General features: G+C 37.6%; 1 protein-coding gene across 4 annotated transcripts; it reads left to right on the top strand.

The window, feature by feature from the left end:
- Positions 1-56: 56 nt before the first annotated feature.
- On the top strand, positions 57-22,297 carry RGS13 (regulator of G protein signaling 13). Of its 4 annotated transcripts, none has more exons than XM_081948666.1 (5): positions 57-89; positions 7,537-7,605; positions 16,010-16,071; positions 18,925-19,091; positions 20,581-22,297. In XM_081948666.1, coding segments are annotated over exons 1-5 (510 nt in total). In that variant the 5' UTR covers positions 57-87; the 3' UTR covers positions 20,791-22,297. The 4 variants fall into 4 exon arrangements, with proteins under 4 accessions (XP_081804792.1, XP_081804795.1, XP_081804793.1 ...); XM_081948669.1 differs by lacking the exon at positions 57-89 and adding an exon at positions 1,237-1,323; XM_081948667.1 differs by lacking the exon at positions 57-89 and adding an exon at positions 3,515-3,696.
- The last annotated feature ends 682 nt before the right edge of the window (positions 22,298-22,979 follow it).

Raw genomic sequence — 22,979 nt, forward strand, 5'->3', positions numbered from 1 at the left:
TTGATTACCCACCATGAATTTAAGTTCTCATGGGGTGAGCCATTAAGAATGCTTTATGAGTTGACAAGACCCTTTGAATGCAGGCAAATGTACATATCTGAATATTCCTCTTTCATTTTTTTAAAAATTGCATTTATTTTACCAAGCATGTATCAGATAACAGATATAAGTGTAAACATGATTATGAATATAGGAAATGAATACGAATAAGTGGGAACAGTAGGACAGGGATGGAAGGTTGGCTGGTGTCCTCATGCATGCCCCTTACAGACCTCTTAGGAATGGGGTGAGGTCAACAGTACACAGTCTTAGGGTTAAAGTTGTGGGGGTTAGGGGATGAAACCACAGAGTCAGATAATGCATTCCAGGCATTGACCACTCTGTTAATGAAGCTGTATTTTCTGCAATTAAGTTTGGAGCAGTTTACCATAAGTTTGTATTTATTGTGTTCTTGTGTGTTGTTGTGGTCGAAGCTGAAATAGTCATTGACAGGTAGGACATTGTAGCAGATAATTTTGTGTACTATGCTCAGGTCAGACTGAAGGCGGTGTAGTTTTCATTACATTTGGTTTAAGCTAGTCATTGTACCAAATGCATATGAACAATTATCTGTTATAGTCTGATCTACTGTATCTACAAGCTTTTGGATGCCGGTTTAAATCATGCCAGATAAATACTTTCTATTCCATATCATTTTTATATGATTTTATTTATACAGTAGTTCAGTCCCATTCCGTTATGTTTGCTTTAATCTGCATATGCATTTTAAAATGTCTCCCAAGAGGTAATTAAACATTGTTATAGTTAAACATTTTTATATACCGATAGCTGGTGTTGTGGGATGTAAAAATGTTTAAGTATTTAAATGCATACTTTGATGCACTTAAACTGTCAGAATTTTCAAACAGGAACTAACAAATTCCTTTTTGAGGGTTAATTGTTCCATCTCTAAAAAAAAAATCCAGAAAAAAATACCCCTAGTGATAGGAAGAAAAAATAATTAGGTTATTATGGACATTTTTATCCTACTGCTAATTTTAGGATAGGGGAACCTGAAGAGGCAGCATTACACTTCAGGACAGAGAAACTAAATTTATTTTTCTATTTGTTCAATCTTGGTAAAATTTTCACCTTCTCCCTACATTCTAAAATTAATATTTTAAAATATTGTTCCAGATTTGCATCACCCAGTTCTAATGGATGGATTACTTATTATAGTGGACAAACAAGAGGAACAGGGGGGGAAAAATTACTCCTAAGTATGTGGGATGAAATGTTCAAATGATCATTCTGTCCCTGAATCTCTCAAACAATTAGAAAAGTGTAAGTAAGAATGACAAGCATTTATAACTCCTCCCTTTGGAGTTTTTAATGGGGAAGAGAAGGAGGAGGAGAAAGAAGGAGGAGGTGGAAAAGGAGGAAAAAGGAAATTAGGGAAACTAGGGCTGGAGAAAGCTTAGGGAATGGCTGTGGACCTTCTTACTGCCAACATTAGATTAAAATGCTTATACTGTTTATAAACAAAAACAAAAAAACAACTTTCTTCATTCATTAAAATTATTTCAGTTCATCCAACATCAGCTCTTGCTGTGAAACATGAATGCTTTTGGATCTATGAAACAGCAGACCATTTTCTCTTTGCTGGGAGGAGGTCATCTATGTGTAGCAAGAGGAAGAAAGATTTAAAAGAAGGAAATATTGGCAAAGAATCAGCAGCAGCCCAGAAAGTAGTGATGTAAGCTGGGGTTTATAAAAATAAAATAAAACATAAGAAGTTTGCAAGAAAATTACCGTATATACTTGAGTATAAGCCGACTCGAATATAAGCCGAGACCCCTAATTTTACCCCAAAAAACTGGAAAAAGTTATTGACTCGAGTATAAGCCGTATCCACTTCATCAAATATTTCACCTTAATTAACCATATTTAAATTTTACTGCCTGCTTCTTTGCATGCTTCAGGTTGGGTACCACCACTACCCAACGGCCTCCCCCCCCCCAAAAAAAAACCCCAAACAAATTCAAGGGTCACAAACAGCCTTAACCTAAATAGAGATACTAAAAACAAACAAAATAAAGCAACAGAAATCTAAAACAAGCTGTTCCATCAGATATACAAAGTCTTGGGGAAAGTGTGTTGTGTGTTACTAGTTAGCATTGTATGAAGATTTTGTTTTTTTCAAGTTAAGCTCATTTCCTGCTGATTTCAGGCAATGGCCCCAGAGAAAATATTCTAGAGCAATGTTGCAAACACATTTCAGCACAACTGGGTTTTCTTCCCAGCTCATCTGTGAATCCAACTTTGCAGAAAACAATATCTATTTGAACTGCTTTCCTGAAGGCAATCCTAATAAAAGAGCTTGTAGTCTATGCTTGATTCAGAAATACAGAATCAAAAGTCGGAAAGCAGGAGTCTATAGATCCCTATCAACATTTGGTTGCTGGATAGCTGAATGAGAAATTGCACAGATCCTAGAAAGCTTTCCCCACTCCAGATTTATTTATATCATTATTACTCATATATAATATTTCTACTGATGTTACATTTATAATGAGCATGCATACTATTTTATGCTATAACCCTTTTCTCTTCTTTTCTGCAATATGTGACTATCCAAAATGTACTTCACTTTATTTGATAGGGATTCCCAGAAGACTTTTATTATGATTGGTATATCAGAGCAGACAATTTTCAATGTACACATTACATTTGCATGCAAATAAAAAGACACACAGTGGTATCCTTTCATTACACTAGTAAAACTCATTGCTACATTGAACTTCCTTTCTTCTCTACAGCTTCAGAAAATGGATAAAGAAATTTACTTCTGAACTCCTAACAGTTCCTGCTAGTACCATAAGTAGTAAATCATTCTGGAAATATTCAAAGGCATTTGATTGTCTGTCCCTAAGACATACTGTATCCTGGAAACTCACAAGCAGGATTCAAGATTCATAGCCCTTTTCAACTGCTCCCTAGCAACCAGCATTTAAGTATACTATACATCAGATTCAGCCAAAATCTCCATTCCTAGATTCAGTGACTTCAGTCAAAGCAGAATATCTGCAAAGAAAAGGACTTCACCAAAAACATATTTTAATAATTGGTCACATGTTATGGCTATTTCATTATAGAAAGGAGATGGTTTTGACTAATCCCTAATCACTCTTCAGATGAGAGTTTGTAGTTGAAGAAGAAAAGTGTCACTTGATAAGGAACTGGAAACTTTTAGTCATAAAATGGCAACCTTATCTGTTGATTGCAGTCATTGTTCATAACTTCTTCCAAAATAATAATAATAATGCCACTCCAGTCAATCAGTAAAGATATTCTGCAACTGACAGAACAAACATCCTCTTATCGATGGATCTCTGAAGGCTGGTGGAACTTTCTTTCATTTTTTTTAAATAAAAAGGACTTCCCACTAACCACAAACACCGTTTAAATGTAAACACATGAAAATGACAACTCCCAAAAGCAGAAGGGAAGCGCTTACTGCCTTCAGTTAGACCAAGAAGGACACATTAATACGAGACCTTGTTCTTCTCCAGAAGCAGATATCAATGCTGTATCCTCTGCAAGTCAAAAACTACTAAACGTGGTCAGATTTTGGCATATTTCTGATTTTAAACAGAAGCAAATAATTTCCTCAACCATCACAATAAACCCCTCCTCAAATACGTGGAGGATATTGTGGTAAGTAAGCAACTAGTCTATACCTAACTGCCCGGGAGTTTTAAAAACAGCTACTGTACTATTTCAGGATAAAACAGTAAGTACAGCATCATTTTAATAGGATCTCCTCAGTTAGAAATATTTTATTGTTTCATGAGCATCACATGTTTGTGCTTCTAATAAAAACACCCAGAAACCTATTAACCTAATTCTGCCAAAGAGGTGGATTTCTGTAGCTTGTTAAACAAGAACTAGTGAGCTGATGAGAGACAGAAAGGATGGGAATACCATTAGTTCAGACTTTGGGGGAATCATTTCTGTTCAACAACCATTAAGGGTAATTAATGAGTGCCTATCATTTGCTTTCTTAATTCATAGATATTAACTCTGAATCAGTTATAAGCCATGTTATTCTTAATTCATAGCTATTAACTCTGAATCAGTGGATATAAGCCGTGTTCTAAATGATTTCATCATACACTTTCCCAGATTAGAAGAAAACTGTGGTGAAGATACATATAGTTACAATGGAATACTTGCAACTAAAATAAGTTCGCTATTGTGTAAATTGTATAATGCAAACTTGGTAAAGGTGAAAAATTAAGGCCTTACAATATTAAGATATTATATGTCTGAAACTGAAATATATAAAATAATCCAAGTTTAATATTTTTGATAGATGGGAAAGAGAAATATGTTAAAGGCAGGAGTTTTATTTGTGCCTATAACTGAAGTGCCCTGTGGCCAAAACGTTTTTGAACAAAGAGCAAGTTTAAAATAAATTTAATAACAGCTTTATCCATTTGCTTTCACATTTTTTTTAAAAAAGGAACTAGGTATGTTCATTCATATCTACTATGCAGTATATCTACTTATTACAACTCAAATAACATTTCACAATCATTGAAAAAGTCATTGACAATGTAGAATGACTCAACAATCTTGTCTTCATAGAAAAACTCATTTACCAGATCAAATCCCTTGAAAGATAGCACATCAGAACCTTGGTCATGTTAATGAATTTTCACATTTCAGTGCTGATGCTGTTATTTATTAACCATTCAGAGTTTTTGTAAACAGTGCAGTATAAAAGCTACAGTAATTTACAAATAAATGCACGCTGCATTGCTCTGGGTGGGTCTTCTTCCAAATGAATGTAGGACATAGTGCTGCATTTTTTCCTTAAGTGAGCTTGGAATAAGATGCACCAATTACCTTCTTTCATGAAATCCATTTTGCTGCAACTCTGCATGAATTATCTTCTCTGTTTTTCTCTTTCATCAAGGAAGCAGGGGAGGGTGGGAGGGAGGAAGGGAAGAAGGAAGGAAGGAAGGAAGGAAGGAAGGAAGGAAGGAAGGAGAAAGAAAAAAAGAAAGAAAGAAAGATGATAGATAGATAGATAGATGATAGATAGATAGATAGATAGATAGATAGATAGATAGATAGATAGATAGATAGATGATAGATTTCTCAATGGGTGGGATTTTTTTGTTTCCAAGTTTATACATTCTAAAAGTAAATCTTTTAGCGAATGTAAGAATTCAAAATGCATGGAAGAAGTGTTTCAGTTTAAGAAACACTTATGTACAAGTGTAATAGAGTTTTTGATACTCCATACTGACACTTAGGATAAATCATCAATGCAGATTGAACTTTAGTTGAATTAATCCAATCCAGGGATTTTCAAAGTTTTCATCCTCAACCCAATGATAAATGAATTTGTATAACACCACTCCCCCATAAATAAAATCGATTCTATTAATGCTAGGAACAGACAAGATATGAATAATACTTATTAAAATATAGACAATATTTATACTTTCTTGACTTAAATTTATTTTCTCAGCAAAATTAGTAAACAGATCATCTTTAGCTTTTTTCTTACCAGGTAACAGAAATGTTTCTTCCCTTAGAAGTCTAGAAATGAAAAATAGTGGGTAAAAATACAGAACCTCACTAACAACTGTACCCACACTTCAATGGACACCCTCAAAAACTAAAAATCTCATGTGAGAAATCAACTGCTGTTGTGAGTGATGGATGGTTTACACTCAGTATTCAAATGCTGACATTTTACAGTTTATTTTGTATGCAAGGTTTGTCCAGCGAAAACAGGAAGATCTGATAGCACTTCTGCTTTGTGTGCAAAAGCGTCATCAAAATTTAAATCACGTATAGAGTTGGGACTCCCCATTAACTTGCTTACGACCTCCCCAGAGGCCAAGACTTATAATTAGAGAATTCATGCCTTACTGAATGTTGAATTTTGCAAAATCAGGTAAAACTTTTAAAAATGATTTGAAAAAGAGCAGTTGATTTTATTAAGATAAGTTATACTTCTCAAAAAGCATAAAGCAGTCTTTTGTTTAACAGACTCTGGCTGATTGCTTCACAACTTTCTAAAGCTTGTGGCTCATTTTTGAGGAACTGAGAAGAAGGGTTGATGAAGATATCTGTTAGACTGAAAAACTTATCATTTTAGATTCAATGAAAGCTAATGCATGTATGTCAAATAAAAACAAACAAGCAAATATACAAACATGGTTATTGAGTAGGGTTAGAAGCCCCGAATAGTGCATCCCAGGGTTCTGGACTTTCAGGATAAATAGTCTATGTCTATCTAATTCATTTGTGAATTTGCTGATAGTAAAGGAAAGATCATAGTAATTAACCATTTTCTGAAATCTGAAGGCACTTGATGTGCCTATTACACAACAAAACATTGGTGTAACAAAACATTCAGAAGCCAACCCACAAGCTTGAAGAATGAACCTCCACCCTCATCTTATACCGGAGCGACAGATATGTGCCACTATTGCTTTCTTCTCCTTCTTCATAAATGTATAATAGTGAGTTAAATAATTGAAAATTTGCTCTCTTTTAGAACACTTCAGAATAGTTGCAGCTATTCCACTCTAACTAATCATAAAACTAATTTGGGAAATAAGACATTTTGGTTTAAGGAGTACATTTCCAATAATGTAGAAACCACAGATGGATACCACATATGGATACTATAGCTCTATACCCAATCACATCTAAAGGGCAGATAATTGACTGCTGTATATTAGTTCTTCTCACCTCAGCTTAGTCTGCATAGATCTTCTGACTGTATCTGTTTGCAGTAAACATTATCAGAGGACATAGGAAAGCATTGTCAGAGGAGTCCTCACAGGGGCAGCAAAGATGCTGCTTTCCCCTTGAATTGCTTCCCCACAAAGAAAAAGAACAATTGACCTCAGTGTATTTCCAAAAGTTCTGTTATATTTAGCACATCTTAATTACCAGAAATATGGGCACAGAAGTGCAACATAATAAGAAAAGATACTTTGTGGATGATGATGATGATGATGATACCAATAGCATGGTGCTCCATGATGCAAATGCACTAAAAGTGAACTGGCATCAGAGAATTTATAATCGAAAATTCAACTGAGAAAAACAAAAGAAAATGAGGGAAATTGATGTATGTTAGAGAGAAACATGCTACATCTTCAGTTTAGGTGCAGTTACATGTGGATGTTTGAGATTTGAGGCTGAGGCTTCAAGGAACAGAGAGGTTATGAGGAATTTAGAAAGCTTTCGTCATACAGATATTCTGGGGAACTGTCCCAGGCATATGAGACAACAGAGGAAAAAATGGTATAATCTTGCAAGAATTGAAAGATAGCTAATAATCAGGATATTAACTCAACCCCATGTGTAACGAGCTCAAGGTAAGCCTGCATAAGATGAAAACCGGTTTGTTTTGTCTGGAAAATGACCTAAAATTGCATCAATACATAAGCATGATGACCTTTCCTGCACCTTACCAATATCCCTTGAACAGAATGCTTAAATATATTTGCTTTCTTCATCCAGGATAATGAATCGCAGCATCTGTTGGCTTTGCAGTTTGTTCAGAGATGGCACAAACAGAGTCATTTCCAAGTAAGTACAAATCAATCTACAAGCAGTCTTATTTACAGAATAAAGGCTAAAGGAACAAACCAGGAATTTTCAGTTTTTTGAGAATGACTTCAGATGTTACTTATCTTACCTCCATTTATATACAATGGAGGTAAGATAAGGAAGCGATAACAGAAAACTTTGGGTCAAATCCTATGTGGGGGGTCCATTCAGTGTGGTTTAAAGGTAAGTAGCTCTTTTTTGTTTTAAATACACAAAATTTAAATAAATGTCATTGATAAAATAGAAAGTTTTCCTTGCAGAGAGCCAGGATAGTGTGGTGATTACAACACTTAAAACAAAAGAGAGTTAGGACCAAATCTTTTAGCCATGAAGCTTATTGTTGACTTTGAATATTTTCTCAGCCTAACAATCTTCATTGAAGAATATAAAAAGATGTATATGTATAAGTATGAATAAAACCTAATCCTTTTGGGAATAGACAACCCATAAATGGAGAACTATGGGTAATCTTCAGTCTCCTGGTCAAATAAGTCTCTCAGGGCTCTATTTTGGACATCAGATTTTGAGCTCATAGCTCTGATTAATAGTTCTTATTAACTTATTGCTTATATCTTTTCTGTTTCCAAACCGCTTCTGGAGTAATCCTATAGATGCCAAGTAAAAAGCTGTGGCTGAATTAGGCTGAGTTCATTGTTAGCTGAGGATCTGTTGTCTCAGTCAGAGAATTCAGTGGCATACACTCAGCAGTTATGAAAGGGCTGCTGATATTCAAGTTGAACCCAGTTGTGTATGTCCACTGATAGAATGGCATCTTACAATACAATACAATACAATAAAATAGCAAAATGTGGACCTTGGAAGTCTTCTAGTCCAACCCCCTGCCTAGACAGGAAACCCTATACCATTTCAGACAAATGGCTATCCAACATCTTCTTAAAGACTTCCAGTGTTGGGCATTCACAATTTCTTGAGGCAAGCTGTTCCACTGATTAATTGTTCTAATTCAGTTCTAATTTGCTTCTCTCCTTGATTAGTTTCCACCCATTGCTTCTTGTTCTACCCTCAGGTGCTTTGGAGAATAGTTTGACTCTATGGCAAACCCTGAGATGTTGGAACACTGCTATCATGTCTCCCCTAGTCCTTCTTTTCATTAAACTTGACATACCCAATTCCTGCAACAGGAATTGTTTTAGTCTCCAGTCCCCTAATCATCTTTGTTGCTCTTCTCTGCACTCTTTCTAGAGTCTCCACATCTTTTCTACATCGTGGCAACCAAAACTGAATGCAGTATTCCAAGTGTGGCCTTACCAAGACATTATAAAGTGGTATTAACACTTCACGTGATCTTGATTCTATCCCTCTGTTTACGTAGCCTAGAACTGTGTCGGCTTTTTTGGCAGCTGCTGCACACTGCTGGCTCATATTTAAATGGTTGTCCACTAGGATTCCAAGATCCCCTCACAGTTACTGAACAAGGTATCACCTATACTGTACCTTTGTATTTTGTTTTTCTTGCCTAAATGTAGAACCTTACTCTTTTCACCATTGAATTTCATTTTATTAGATAGTGCCCAATGTTCAAGTTTCTCAAGATCCTTCTCTATCTTAAGCCTTTCTTCTGGAGTGTTGGCTATTCCTGCCAGCTTGGTGTCATCTGCAAATTTGATCCATTCCCCATTTATCCCCTCATCCAAATCATTGGTGAAGATGTTGAAGAGTACTGGGCCTAAAACAGAGCCTTGGGGTACTCCACTGCATACTTCCCTCCATGTAGATGCAGTTCCATTGAGGACTATACATTGAGTGTGGTTGGTCAGACAGTTACGAATCCATCTGGTAGTGACGCTGTCTAACCCACATTCTTCTACTTTATCTAGTAGTAGGTTATGGTGTACTTTATCAAATGCCTTACTGAAGTCCAAGTAAACTATATCGATGGCATTCCTCTGGTCTACTAATTTTGTCTGTCAAAGAATGCAATAAGATTAGTCTTGCTTGATCTGTTTTTGACAAACCCATGTTGGCTTTTGGCTCTTACTTTGTTTACTTATAGGTATTGGCTAATTCATTGCTTGATTATCTTTTCCAGAATCTTTCCTGGTATTGAGGTCAGGCTGATAGGTCTATAGGTTCCTGGATCTTTTTTTTTCCTTTTTTGAAGATGGGAACCACATCAGCTCTTTTCCAGTCCTCTGGTAGTTCCCCAGTGCTCCAGGATCTCTGAAAGATATAGTTCAGTGGTTCTGAGATCTCATCTGCCAGTTCCTTCAGAACCCTGGGGTGTAATCCATCCAGTCCTGGTGATTTATACTTATCTAGGGTAGACAGGTGCTCACTTACCATTTTCTTCCCTATTTCAACTTGTGTTCCTAATCTGATTTTTGTGGTGATGTTTTTGATAGGTTGGACTGTTTTATCCCTTTGTGTAAAGACAGATGCAAAAAAATGAGTTAAATAGTTCTGCTTTCTCCCTGTTGCTTGTCACCTTCTTGCAACTTTCTCCCAGCAATGGACCAATTGTCTTCCTCTTTTCTTGTTTTTAACATGTTGGAAGAAGCTTTTTTTGTTATTTTTTACTTTTGTGGCAAACCTTTCTTCATTGTGAGCCTTAGTTTTCCTCAATTCATCTTTACAGGCTCTGGCTATTTGCTGATATTCTGCCTTAGTTGTGTCCCCCTCTTTCCACTTTTTATACTTATCTTTTTTGTCTTTCAATTTGTTAGAGAGTTCTTTATGCAGCCATTCTGGTTTATTTTGGGAGCTGTTATTTTTCTTCTTCATTGGTATTGGGCTAGATTGGGCTTTTGTAATCTCATTTTTTCAAAATTTTCCAAGCTTCTTGAGTTGTTTTCCCCTTGAGGATTCTCATCCATGAAATTCTTCCCAAGCCCTCTCTAAGTCCAAGACTCTACTTTGACTTTGTTCTACTACTTGTGTTTGCATAATATTGAATTCCAATATTGCATGGTCACTTGCCCCCAGGGCTCCTGTGGCTTCAACACCTTCTATCATTTCCTCTCTGTTAGTGAGAATTAAGTCCAATATGGCTGATCCCCTTGTTCCCTTCTCTACTTTTTGGGAAACAAAGTTGTCTGCTAGATTTGTTAGGAACCTGTTGGATCTTCCACTTGGTGCAGAATTTGTTTCCCAGTTGATGTCAGGGTAGTTAAAATCTCCCATTACTATTGTGGTGTGCTTCCTACATACTTTAGTCAGCTGACTAGAAAAAAGTTCATCTACTTCCTCTGCTTGGTTGGGTGGCCTGTAGTATAGACCTAGGGCAATGTCATTTCCCACCCACCCCAACTTTAATAAATATTGACCCAAATACATTAAATATAGTTCTCATCATTGTTGTGCTCTAGTTCTGTAGAGATGTAGTTATTTCTTATATATAGTGCAACTCCACTTCCTCTTTTATTGGGTCTATTTTTTTAAAATAATTTAAATCCTTCTAGCTGTATGTTCCATTTGTCGGTTTCATCCCACCAAGTTTCTGTAATCACAACAATATCGTATCTGCCCTCATTTACTTGAATTTCTAATACACCCTGTTTATTCCTCATACTCTGTGCATTGGTGTATAGACATTTGAGTCCATTTTGATTGACCCTGTGTTTACTGTCTACATAACATGTGTTATGCCTGACTGCCCCTATTTTCTTGCCACTTGTATGATGCATCCACGTGGTGTGGCATTCACTATTAAATGCTTGGTTTTGCTTGATAGCAGGAGTGATAATCTTACCCGCACAAACATCTGTGTTACATGCACTGATAACCCTATGAATTTTAGATTGCTGGCGACAGAAATGTTCTGTATGAATTAATTATCTGTCCCTGCTGTACAGTTTAAATATTTATCCAGAAAATCTGTGAATTTAATGCCAAGTAGCTCAGTCCCTTTCTTGGATGGGTGCAAACTATCTCTTTTGTACAGTTTTTCATTGGACGAGCTGCAGACATCATGACTTTAATCAAGCCTTCCCTTTTACACCACTCCTTTAGCCACACATTAAACTCTGCTACACACTGGCCCTTCTCTTTTTGTTCCTTATATACTGGTAAAACCTCTGAAAAGATATGGCTACAACCAGTGACGTACAGTCAGGTGAGGCAAGTGAGGCACAGCCTCACCACTCTCATCATGAAAAAAAAAAGTAAAAGGAAAAAGCTGAGCTAGTTACTGCCTCACCGTGGATGACTCTGCTTAACTGTTAAAAAAAGCTGGAAAAGGTACGTGTGGGTTGGAGGGAGGGGGAGGAATTCAAACTTCATCCTCCTGGTGCTGTGCAGGGCTTTGGGCAAAGGCTGGAGGGAAGGACCCTGGCTCGCTTGTGCTCTCCCTCCCCAAGAGTAGTTTGATTGCAGGCAGAGCCATGTTGTGGGGCCAGTGTGTGTGCTACAGCATGGCTCTTTGCCTGGCTTCCTGCCTCCTCCTGTGGTCTCCTCACTGGTGCTCTCCCTCCCCAAGTGTAGTGACTTCCTCCCCAGGACCCCATTCATTTCTCTCTCAAACACACACAGCTGGATAAAACTATGTAAAAATCTAGCCCAGCTTCACTGATTACAAGTTTGAAAAGTCAACGTGGCTCCGCCTGCAATCAAACTACACTTGGGGAGGGAGAGCACAAGCGAGCACTGAGGAGACCACAGGAGGAAGCAGGAAGCCAGGCAAAGAGCCATGCTGTACTACACACACTTCCCCCCAGCCTCTTTCTTTTGGAAGGCTCAGATCGGCTCCCCTCCGGCTTCTCTGCCTCTCCTCTCACCCCAGCCTGCCAGCAGGAGGTGGTGGGTGGGCTTTATTGTGTTCCAGGCATTTCCCACCCAGACAGCAGGCTGCATTTGCAATGGTGGAGGTGTTTGGGAAAGGCAGCAGGGGAATGGGGGGTGGGATGGCAGAGGAGCTGCTTTCAAGCCACTGGAAAAGATATCCAATCCAACTTTTGTGTGTGTGGGGGTTTGTTTGAGAGTGAGTGAGAGAGGGAAGGGGTAGGAGAGATAGTCCAATCTAACTTGTGTGTGTGTGTGTGTGTGTGTGTGTGTGTGTGTGTGTGTGTGTGTTTGAGAGAGGGGGAGGAAGGGAGAGAGGGAAGAAGGAGGGGAAGGAGAAGAAAAAGAAAAAGAAAGAAGGAGCAAAGGAGAAAAACAAATGCTGTCGCTTTAAATTGGAACTGAGCATGCCTGGCTGTGGAATTCTGGGAGTTGAAGTCCACAAGTCTAAAAATATTTGAAACCCAGCACTGTGTCAGTGCCTCACCAGTCATAAACCTCACCGCACGTCACTGGCTACAACCTATACTTCTAAATTCATACCCCAAGCTCTGGAAATCATTTTGCACAGAAAGTACATCTTTTTGGAACAGATCATTTGTGCCAAGATGCATCAATGTCACAGTCCTTACTTGCATTCTTGACTATCTTAAGAATATGCCTCTTGTCTCTGCTGGCAGTAGCATCTGGCAGACACCCAACCTCTTTTAAAACCTCCATATCCTTTCCTAAATTCACATCCCTTACAATTGAATCACCAACCAGAAGGTGACTTCTCTTTTTGTATACCTTGCTCTTCTTGTGTAACTGATGTGTGATACCTGATTCCCCATTTCGCCTTTCCGAAGTAAATTCTTCATTTTGGACCACGACCTCCTGCTTATTTGAGTCATCATTATCACAACTATCTTGAACTGTCTCTTTAGTGTCCCCATTAAGGTCAGCAACGGGGCTATATCTGTTATGCTGCGTTGCAGCAAATGCTTTGTGTTTATGGTTCACAGCTCTCACCTTTCCATATCCCAGGGTTGTCCAGACTGCTCTTCTCCTGTGGGATCTTTACAGTAGAGGGCGCTGATAGCGTGGCATCTCCATATAATGGAATGGCCGAATTGGACACCTAATTTCTGCTTAGAGACCACAGATTAAAGGTTCTAGATAGGGTTAGGATCTGTCTATGTAGACTAGTTATTTGTTTACAAAGGGAACAGTATCCAAATTTGAAGAGTACTGCGAAACACAGGTGCAAAACAGCTATTACATTGAACTAAGCCAGTCATTTTGAAATAAAATAAAATCACAGTCTCAAGTGCACTAACCCAGAATGCATTATTGCTATTTTGGTTTATAGATATATGATTTGCCATTAGGCACGCAAGCCACTACCTTAGTCTCAGAAAAGTTCAAATGAAATAGAGGTAAATATACTATACCTTAGTCCTCTTTGTCTCTCTGACTCCCCCTTCATAGCCAGCAGCTCTCCATAAATTACTTCCTCAACCCCATTCAACCCTAACTCCATGCTTTCACTTTAATTTGCTTTGGAGTGTTTGGGAATCCAATAGATTTGGGGAGAAACTGAGTATATAGAGAAGGGAAGTTCCTTTGAGCAAACAGGATACCATCTCTACTACTACTACTACTATTATTACTACTATTACTAACTCTCTCTCTCTCTCTCTCTCTCTCTCTCTCTCTCTCTCTCTCTCTCTCTCTCTCTCCCTCCCTCCCTCCCTCCCTCCCTCCCTCTCTCTCTCACACACAAATGAAGTAGGGGTTTGACTGCAATGCTTTATTTTATCTGCCCTGCTGACACTGCTCAGTAGTTCAAAATATAGTCTAAGGTGGAATTTAAAAAATGCAGACATTTGTTTTTCTTATTAGTATAATCTAGATAGAGAATTTAAGGATAATGAAAATAATTATTCCCCTACCAGTTGTAAACCACAAAGGCCATATGTTGTTTTGTGTGGGGAGAGGAGTGTTTTTGTCATATGATAAATATAGGAATCCCTGGGACTTTGTACTATAAACCACATTACTTGAACCAGTTGACCTAACAGTTTACACTTTCATCTCCCTCCTTTTTCTCTTTGGTTAATGTTTTGCCTGATGAATTCTGGACAATTAAAAAGCTGCACACCTTTTATTGCCATGTTGGTGGTCCTAAATAGGATGTCTGGGTGCTAAACAAACATAACCAAACTAAACAAATTGTCACCAAAGATTGCCTCATTGATTGTTAATAAATGATTATAAGCCCAGGACTGCTACTAGCATAATACATAGATATATGTGCATACATATCTATTCATGTGGTTGTCCAATAAAAATAGTGAAAGAGATTATAAATTAGCAAGCCTGTAAAACCCTACAAACAACCAAGCTGGTTTATGAATCTTTTATTTGGCCTCAACATATGGAAGCCAATTTTACTTTTAATCAAGAATGGATTATTACTAAAGTTCAAAATAATGACGTTGTTTTTGTCATTGTTTGGGAGGTGATAACATGCCAAAGGAGAAGATGAAAACAAATGCTTCTGTTTCGTATCCCAGCACATGGCAGACTAAGAGAGCTAAACTCTTCCAGAAAATCAGGAAACTTCACTTCCCAATTATGAACAGTGAGATCTATCCATTTCAATAATTACAAAAATAGATTACTTCATAGTACTTTGTAACATAACGTAACATGATAATTAAAATTGCTACATTTTATTATTTTTGTACTACTCTTCCTTTCTTTCTAATATAATTTCTAATATAATGTCTGCAATCCTACTTGCTGAGGAACAAATGGGATCAACTCTGCAGGTCTATTTTTAAATGTTGATTAGGTTGCTTATTGGTATATTTGATACAGTATATACCAATTGGTGTATTTCCAAGTGCACGCATTGAGCAAGAATGACTAAATACAGTTTAAAAGCAAGCACGATTTTCACTACAAAGAAATATTGTAATCACATCGGAGAATTTGAAACATGAATACTTCAAATTCTGAACAAAGGAGGCTTAAGTAAAATAGGTCCTAATGTTGCAGTAACTTCAGTGGCACTTATTTTCTATTAAGTATGTCCACTTTTACTGATGATGTCATTTATTCATTTAATCATAACTTAAGAATAAAAAGATTTTCAAGGCTACTTCTAAAACAAAATGCAAATAATATTCTGCCTCAGTATTCTATAATGTAAGCACCCACTCATGCAAACTGCTTCCTTATGGGTTCATCTCTGAGGAGGAAACACATCAAAATGTTCTCTACCTGCTTGTTGCCATCTAGCTTTTATCCAGATTTCTGAAATTCAGATGTGCTGCCTTACCTTTTCTTGATAGGCATTCCCATGTGCAGTAATATTACAGCTATTGTAATTATTTTAAGTGATTATTTAAATTGTCTAAAAATACAGATGTATTCTCTGCCATGGGAAATATTCATTGAAGGTAACATTGCTTTTTTCTCTCCCCTTAGCTTGAAAATACCAGGAAACAAATTCAGGCAGTATTGGGGGATGCTCAGCAAAGCACAAGGATAGATCTTCAATATCTCTAGTCTTAGATTTTATTAAAGCTAGTTGTGAAAATGTGGTTATTGGCTGCTCTAACTTTGTGTTTTCTCTCCCTGCCCTTGCTTCTCAAAGAATAAATCTGGAAGAAGTACTTCAGTGGTCTCAGTCCTTCGAAAAGCTTATGGCTACTAAATGTGAGTAAATACATGATTATTAATCAGAACAGTAAGATGGGATGGGAATAACTAAAGGGCAGTTATGATATAGGACATATTCAAATAGCCAATGTAGCATTCCATCTTCCAGTCCATGAGGCAGCATGAAGTATACCAACATAAACCTTCTCCCTCTATATAACTGATGTCAACTCTGCCTGATTAACAAGGTTGGGAAATAATGCTATAATAACAGGGCAAATTAAAATGCATCAATTGGTGAATTTCCCAGGCAATCCTCCACCAATCATTGTCCCTAAAGTGTGGGGGCTGGGCTGGGCTGGGCAAGGAGACAAGTTCTGACAAATGCCTAGAATGGTGAGTTTAGCCATATTTTCAAACCTGATTGGGATGGTCCCAGTAAAGCAGGAGAGGAAGACCCAAAATGCATTCCCCCTCCCCTATGGTTTGGCTGAAGATAAAGTAGAAACTTACCAGCTGATCAGACAAATGAGTGTCAGAAGTTTCAAGCTGATTTCTGGCAACCTAAAGTAATTATTTTTCACTGGGGAATTCTTACCGATGGAGCTCTACTAAGGACATTTCAGATTACTCCTCTTCTCACTTTGTAATATGTTATCATACCCAATCTGTCTAAAAATACAAGTGTTCCCCTCAGAAAATGATCTTGCTACAGCAAATTTCATTTCTTCCAGGTCAAAAAGAGAAACTGCAAACCTTTCAAAAAGGAATGTCAGTTTAAACAAATCTTCACTGATTTTTACAGAATTTAGGTCATTCAATGCATGGTATATTTCTCAAACTCAACAAAATGCAAATTTTCTGAAAAACACTCACCGATTGCTTTCCATAATGCATTGTGTGGGATGAGGTGAACTTAAATAAGTGGCTACAACAGCAGTTGAACCATCTGCCCGAACTTGATTTTCAGGATGACTGGGGGATTTCTGCCTTTTCTGCTTTACTGAGAAAACCCCACACATTCATTGATCACAAGGATCAAGCACTGGATCGTCCACCCCCCCCACAGATTATCGATGATTAACTCTCTTACATTCTCCCTCTTTTCTTCATCCATGCTCTCTCACCTATTTCTGTTTTACTTGTTCTTCTGTCACGTTCCATCTCACTCTTGCTCACTCTGTGCCATAGGTGGGTTCCTACTGGTTCGAACCAGTTTGGACGAGTAGGTAGTAACATGGCTGGCCAAGCCCCCCAATCCGTTCTTCTTGTTTTTTGCTTCTGCACATACGCAGAAACAACTTTTTTACTGTTGCGCATGCATGCATAGAGCGCATCAAGCATTCATCAAGAGCACATAACGTGGATCAAGCATGTGCGAAGCATGTCCCTGAGTGAACTGGCAATAACAGAAGCCAGAATCCACCCCTGCTCTGTGCTAAGCAGTTTCCCCCATGCTCCATCACCTACTTTATCACCCATTCACTCTGCATTTATCTCTTTCCTCACTTTCCCATTCTTTACTGCTCTCTAACTCATTCTACACCTAAAAACAGAGGTTGGGGAGGCCCTTGACAGGCATTGGCAGTGTCAGACTTCATCTCACAGACAGGACCAAACCACTTAGCCAAGCTCACAAGGCATCCAAGAACTTCTTCAATATTTATTGAAGGAACTTAAGAAGCAACAATAAAGAAGCTCAGCAGCTGCTATGTTTCAAGAATACGATCTATATTTAGAAATAACATTCACAAGCTTTTGCTTATTTTTCTATTTTTTTACCCTGGATAAGAGACTACTTGGCCGTGCTTGTGAGCACATTGGCTCATTTGCTTACGTCCTTTGGATTTTCCAGACTGGCATTTTATCAAATACAAGTTTTTTTTTTAAAAAAAAATCCCCTGCTGAAGTCAAAATACATATGGTGGATGCTACTGCTAATCAGAAGGGGGAGGGGGGAAGCAATCAAATAGGATCTAAGGTACCAAGGGAGAAAATGAGAGACTTCGAGTTTTAGTCCTGCTGTACCCAAGAAAACCAGCTTGCTGACCTTGGGACCAGTGGTGGGATTCAAAAAATTTTACTACCAGTTTTGTGGGCATGGCTTGGTGGGCATGGCAGGGGAAGGTTACTGCAAAATCCCCATTCCCTCCTGATCATCTGGGACTCAGGAGGCAGAGAATAGATGGGGAGGGCCAATCAGAGAGGGTATTTTACCGGTTCTCCGAACTACTGAAAATTTCTGCTACCGGTTCTCCAGAACTGGTTAGAACCTGCTGAATATCACCCCGGCTTGGGAAACACTCTGTTTCTCAGTCTAATTCACCTCCCAGGGTTGTTGTTGTAGGGAAAACAGGAAGAGGAAGGTATGATGGATATGTTTACCACCTTGATTTATTGTAAAGATAACAAAGGTGGGATACAAGTAAATAAATAAACATTTTATTTTGTAATAACAATTCATCAGTTACCATATAATTAGAAATGGAGATAAATAGAGATAAATAGAGATCAAGATTGAGATTGAGATGATAGAGATATATTAAGCCTAATATAAGAAGCCTAATGTAGGTAGACATACAGATAAACATATAGACAGATAAACAGATAAACATATTCCCTATCTATAGATATAACTGGCCATGTTATACTAATACTAATACTAATACTAATACTAATAAAAATGAAAAATATTTCCCTGAATATTCCCTTAACTATATATTATGGTAAAACGGAAGGGAAAACAAAATAGCTAGTTATCTGCTGAGGTAATTTTCACTTCCTGTTATAATCTCAGCGCTTCAGAAAATGATTCTTCATAACATATCTTATACAGAGAATAAAACATAACTGTTATCATAATTATTTTTAGTATAGTTTGCAAATCAATGTTTTATATATTATTTTCAGATGGGCCAATCGTCTACAAGTCCTACCTGAAGACTGAATATAGTGATGAGAACATGGAATTCTGGTTGGCTTGTGAAAAGTATAAGAAGATTTTATCACAGAGGAAAAGAATATCAGAAGCACAGAAACTTTTTAAGGAATTTATTCAACCCCAGGCTCCAAAAGAGGTAAATTAATAAATTGGGCAAGAATACAATATAATTTCTCATTTTACAAAGAACTGTGTGAATGGTTTCACAGAAGTTGAGCATTTTAAATAATTTCTCCGAGTGGACAATTTATATTACAGGTTGAGATTTTACCAATAACTTTTCTCCATGGAGATTCTCGGTCCTCCAGGTCATGGTTGTCCCAAAGGTGCTTTTTCACAAGAGGCAACTGGACTGTCTGATCCAGTTGCCTCTTGAAAAAATAAGGACCTTTGGGACTTACCAATAGCTTGTATAATGAATAAGAATTTTATTTCTTTACTGATGAGGAATACCTCATTAAATCTCAATATAAGGCTACACAACTAGGCTGCTAACAAGAGATATATCTCCAGAAGGCCACCTTTATAAACAAACACATTACAAATAAAAGTATAATGAATTAATGGTGCATCAAATAATATAGCAGCGATGGCGAACCTTTTTTGGCTCGCGTGCCACAAGCAGGGGGATCATGTGCGGGCGGGCCACACCCATAATGCAATGCGCAACCCCCCAGTGTGCATGCGCGCACAACGCACGACCCCCCCATTTTTACATGCTTTTTTCGCCCTCCCCAGGCTCCAGAGGCTTTATAGGAGCTTGGGGAGGGCGAAAAGAGCCTCCCCCACCCCCGGGAGGCCCTCTGGAGGCTTCAAGGACCGTCCGGAGGCTTCCTTGAAGTCTTTGGAACGCTTAAAACCACCCTCCGAGCAAAACGGAAGTGACTGGAGGGGGCGGGGGAAGCTCTTTTCGCCCTCCCCAGGCTCCTATAAAGCCTCTGGAGCCTGGGGAAGGCGAAAAATAGCTTTTAAAAAGGTGAACTCAGCTGGCCAGCACGCGCATGCGTGCTGGCCAGCTAACAGGGCAGCGCCTCGCATGCCCTGACAAATGGCTCCATGTGCCACTTGTGGCACGCGTGCCATAGGTTCGCCATCACTGTAATATAGTATCCATGCTAAGGTTTTTTTTTTCATACAATGACAAACTTGTGAGAGAATTTGGGCTGTGAATAACTGGCTTCAAGTCACCCAGTAATCTTCTATGATACCTATTTGTGTCCCTTTAGCCAGCATCATAGCTTCTAGATCACACTGCCTCCAATATTTGTTGGTCTTTGGTAAAGCAGTAAGCCTGACCTTTATTTCTAGGTCCTTCCTGATATGATTTTTTATTGAAATACATTGATTTGGCTTCAGTTCTTCTGCATTGTGGTGTTTTGTGTTTTTTCTATTGGTTTCTCTGTTTTTATGCTTTTAACTATACACCAATTACCCAGGTTATTTGCAAGTTGAGTAGCTATATCCAGGTAAATAAATTTTGTCACATTGTCAAGATTTCCATCTTTTGTTGATGCCACTTTTTTGTACATTATTCAGCATCTTACTCTGTCTAGTCTCTTGGCTTCTGACTATTCTTTAAAAAGTAAAATAAATAAAAATTAATTTCCTTGTTTGTTTGTTTTCAGATTAATATTGACAGTCCAGTGAGGGAAGGTATTACCATGAAGATTCAGGAACCAACTCAGTGTTGTTTCGATGAGGCTCAGAAAATTGTTTATCTGCATATGGAAAGAGACTCATATCCCAGGTTTCTTAGCTCAGAAATCTACCAAAGCCTTATCTTCACTCTTTCAGCCCAGCAACAATCAACACACTGTCTCAAAGAGGAAAAGTGAGAGTTTTATTTAGAGTATCAAAAACAGATAAAAGCAAGCATAGCACTTTCATAATATATTACACTGCAATTCCCATCATTCCCAGCCAGCAACATCTTTCCTGATTTAATGCCCGCTGCGTTGCATTCAAAACCATGTCCCTCAGTTTACAGAAGAACGCACTAAATGAACGCACATAGAAAATATAAATATTTTGATATGACTATTATTTTCTTGTGTTAAGTTGGCATGGGAACCATTTATATAAAATGGAACTGTAAAATTCAAAGGTATCAACCAAACCTTTAGTGTTGTATGAATAATGCAATGTCACAGGCTGATGTGGTTGAGTTAACCAAGTACTCTTACTCAGATCGGTATTTCTAAGTCTTAGCGACGTCTTGATCTAACACTCCTCTGTGGCACTTCCTGCCTTATGCAAGCTGCAGCATCAATAACCAGAAACTCTATCAACATTCAGCCAGTCACCCAGCCATTAAGCTATTAAGCATCTTCTAAACAATTCAAGGAAGACTACAGCTGCTGCTGGCGTTCACCCTACACTATGTAAAAAACACAGCAAACAAGATACAGTACTGTATAGGTACATTTGTAACAATATATTAAGGACAAGCTATATTTATAATATTATATTAAAAATCTATATAATGCTGGTATCATTACCTTTACAATTTTACTTTTATTTTAAATAGTATATTTTTAGAAGCTTTGTTCACACACCCCACCCCAAGAGAATTGTAGTTATTGGGTGGTTTGGAAATACAGGGATATCAAATTAAAGTGCTTCAAAACTTAATAGAAATAGAAAGATAGTTGTAATTCAAACCTATATTTTTCAAATGAAACAAGCAGATATTGAACACAAACACTCAAAGTTAGCAGTGAGTTTAATATGAATATAAGTGAGTAAGTGAACATAAGTAACGTGTGAATTTAAGTGAAATGGGAGGTCATTTGAAAGGTACTTAAATTATTTTTTCTTACAATATTTATATTTAATAAAATGCAAATGAATAATTAAATAAAAGTTGGATATTATTAACATATTAATAATACATTTTATTAACAATAACATTCTTTTATTTATTATCTTATTTGAGTGACCATTTCTCCTCAATTATGCCTAGTCCTTCCCATTAGGTTTGGTAGGAGATGTATGCTCTAGATTTTTCTACATTATTAGGGAAAGCCTTCTCTGTCATGGGGACCAACCTTTAGAACAACATCGTATCTCCAATAATTATACTGGATCTGACCTTGCTGGCTTTTCATAATGGCTTAAAGACAGAGTTTCATCCCTAAGCTTAAGGATCCAGATGCTTGGCAGAGCCTGTGCAATGGTAATGCTGATTTCTTGTGGTTGTTTCTTGTTTTTATCTCAACTACTGGTGGCCTATTGTTGTTGTTATTATTTTATGGTGTTTTCCACTGCTGTTATCTGCCGAATGTCAAGATTCTGAGATGGGCAACCATGTAAACTGTATAAATAAACAAATTTGATTGGAAAGGTTGACAGAATGCAAGGTGGCTATATTCTATCACTGATCACCCAAGCAGGAGCTTATAAAAACTCAGACCAGCAGTTATTGAATACAGTTCTGAAGAAATGACAGGCTGCAAAGTGACTAAACAATTGTACAACAAAATTAACGAATTCTGCCTACATTTTTTCATCCATTTTTCAATCAGACCATGCCCACTTCTAGGATCAAAACTTGACAGGACTCAAAGAAATAATGTGCTGTCCTGATCTCCAACATGATAGAATGAGATGATCAGATGTTACACTGATACACTATCTAGAATAGTTGACAGTCACAGTACTTATGTTAGTGGTGGATGGCAGGACCGTTTTTGGAAATGTAAGATACCGGAGTTCAATAAGAACTTAATGTTGTAGGGAAAAGATAGTAGAATATGCATAGATTCTTTTCACTGGACTCTTTGTAAACAAGTCACCATTTTTTCTATCCATTAAATTAATGACTCAGTCAACAGCAATACTGTGTGGAGAACCCTAAGACTGACATAAAACTTTTTAATCAATTAACTTCATTGCTTTTAAATAAAAGTTTTAATTCATGATATTATTCTATTTATTGATCAGATACTGCAAAAAGACTCTCAACTTGTGAGGCCTGCTGCAGCCTCCCTTGGAAATGCCCTAGCGTTATTTTTCATGTGTTTAT

The sequence above is a fragment of the Natrix helvetica genome (assembly GCF_964273705.1).
Source record: "Natrix helvetica genome assembly, chromosome: 3".
Lineage (NCBI taxonomy): Eukaryota > Metazoa > Chordata > Lepidosauria > Squamata > Natricidae > Natrix > Natrix helvetica.

Excerpts from the sequence above, each read along its gene's own strand:
- RGS13 (XM_081948666.1), top strand. Across the intron at positions 7,606-16,009 it reads ACAAACAGAGTCATTTCCAA|AATAAATCTGGAAGAAGTAC; the intron begins GTAAGTACAAAT and ends TGCTTCTCAAAG. Across the intron at positions 16,072-18,924 it reads AAAGCTTATGGCTACTAAAT|ATGGGCCAATCGTCTACAAG; the intron begins GTGAGTAAATAC and ends TATTATTTTCAG.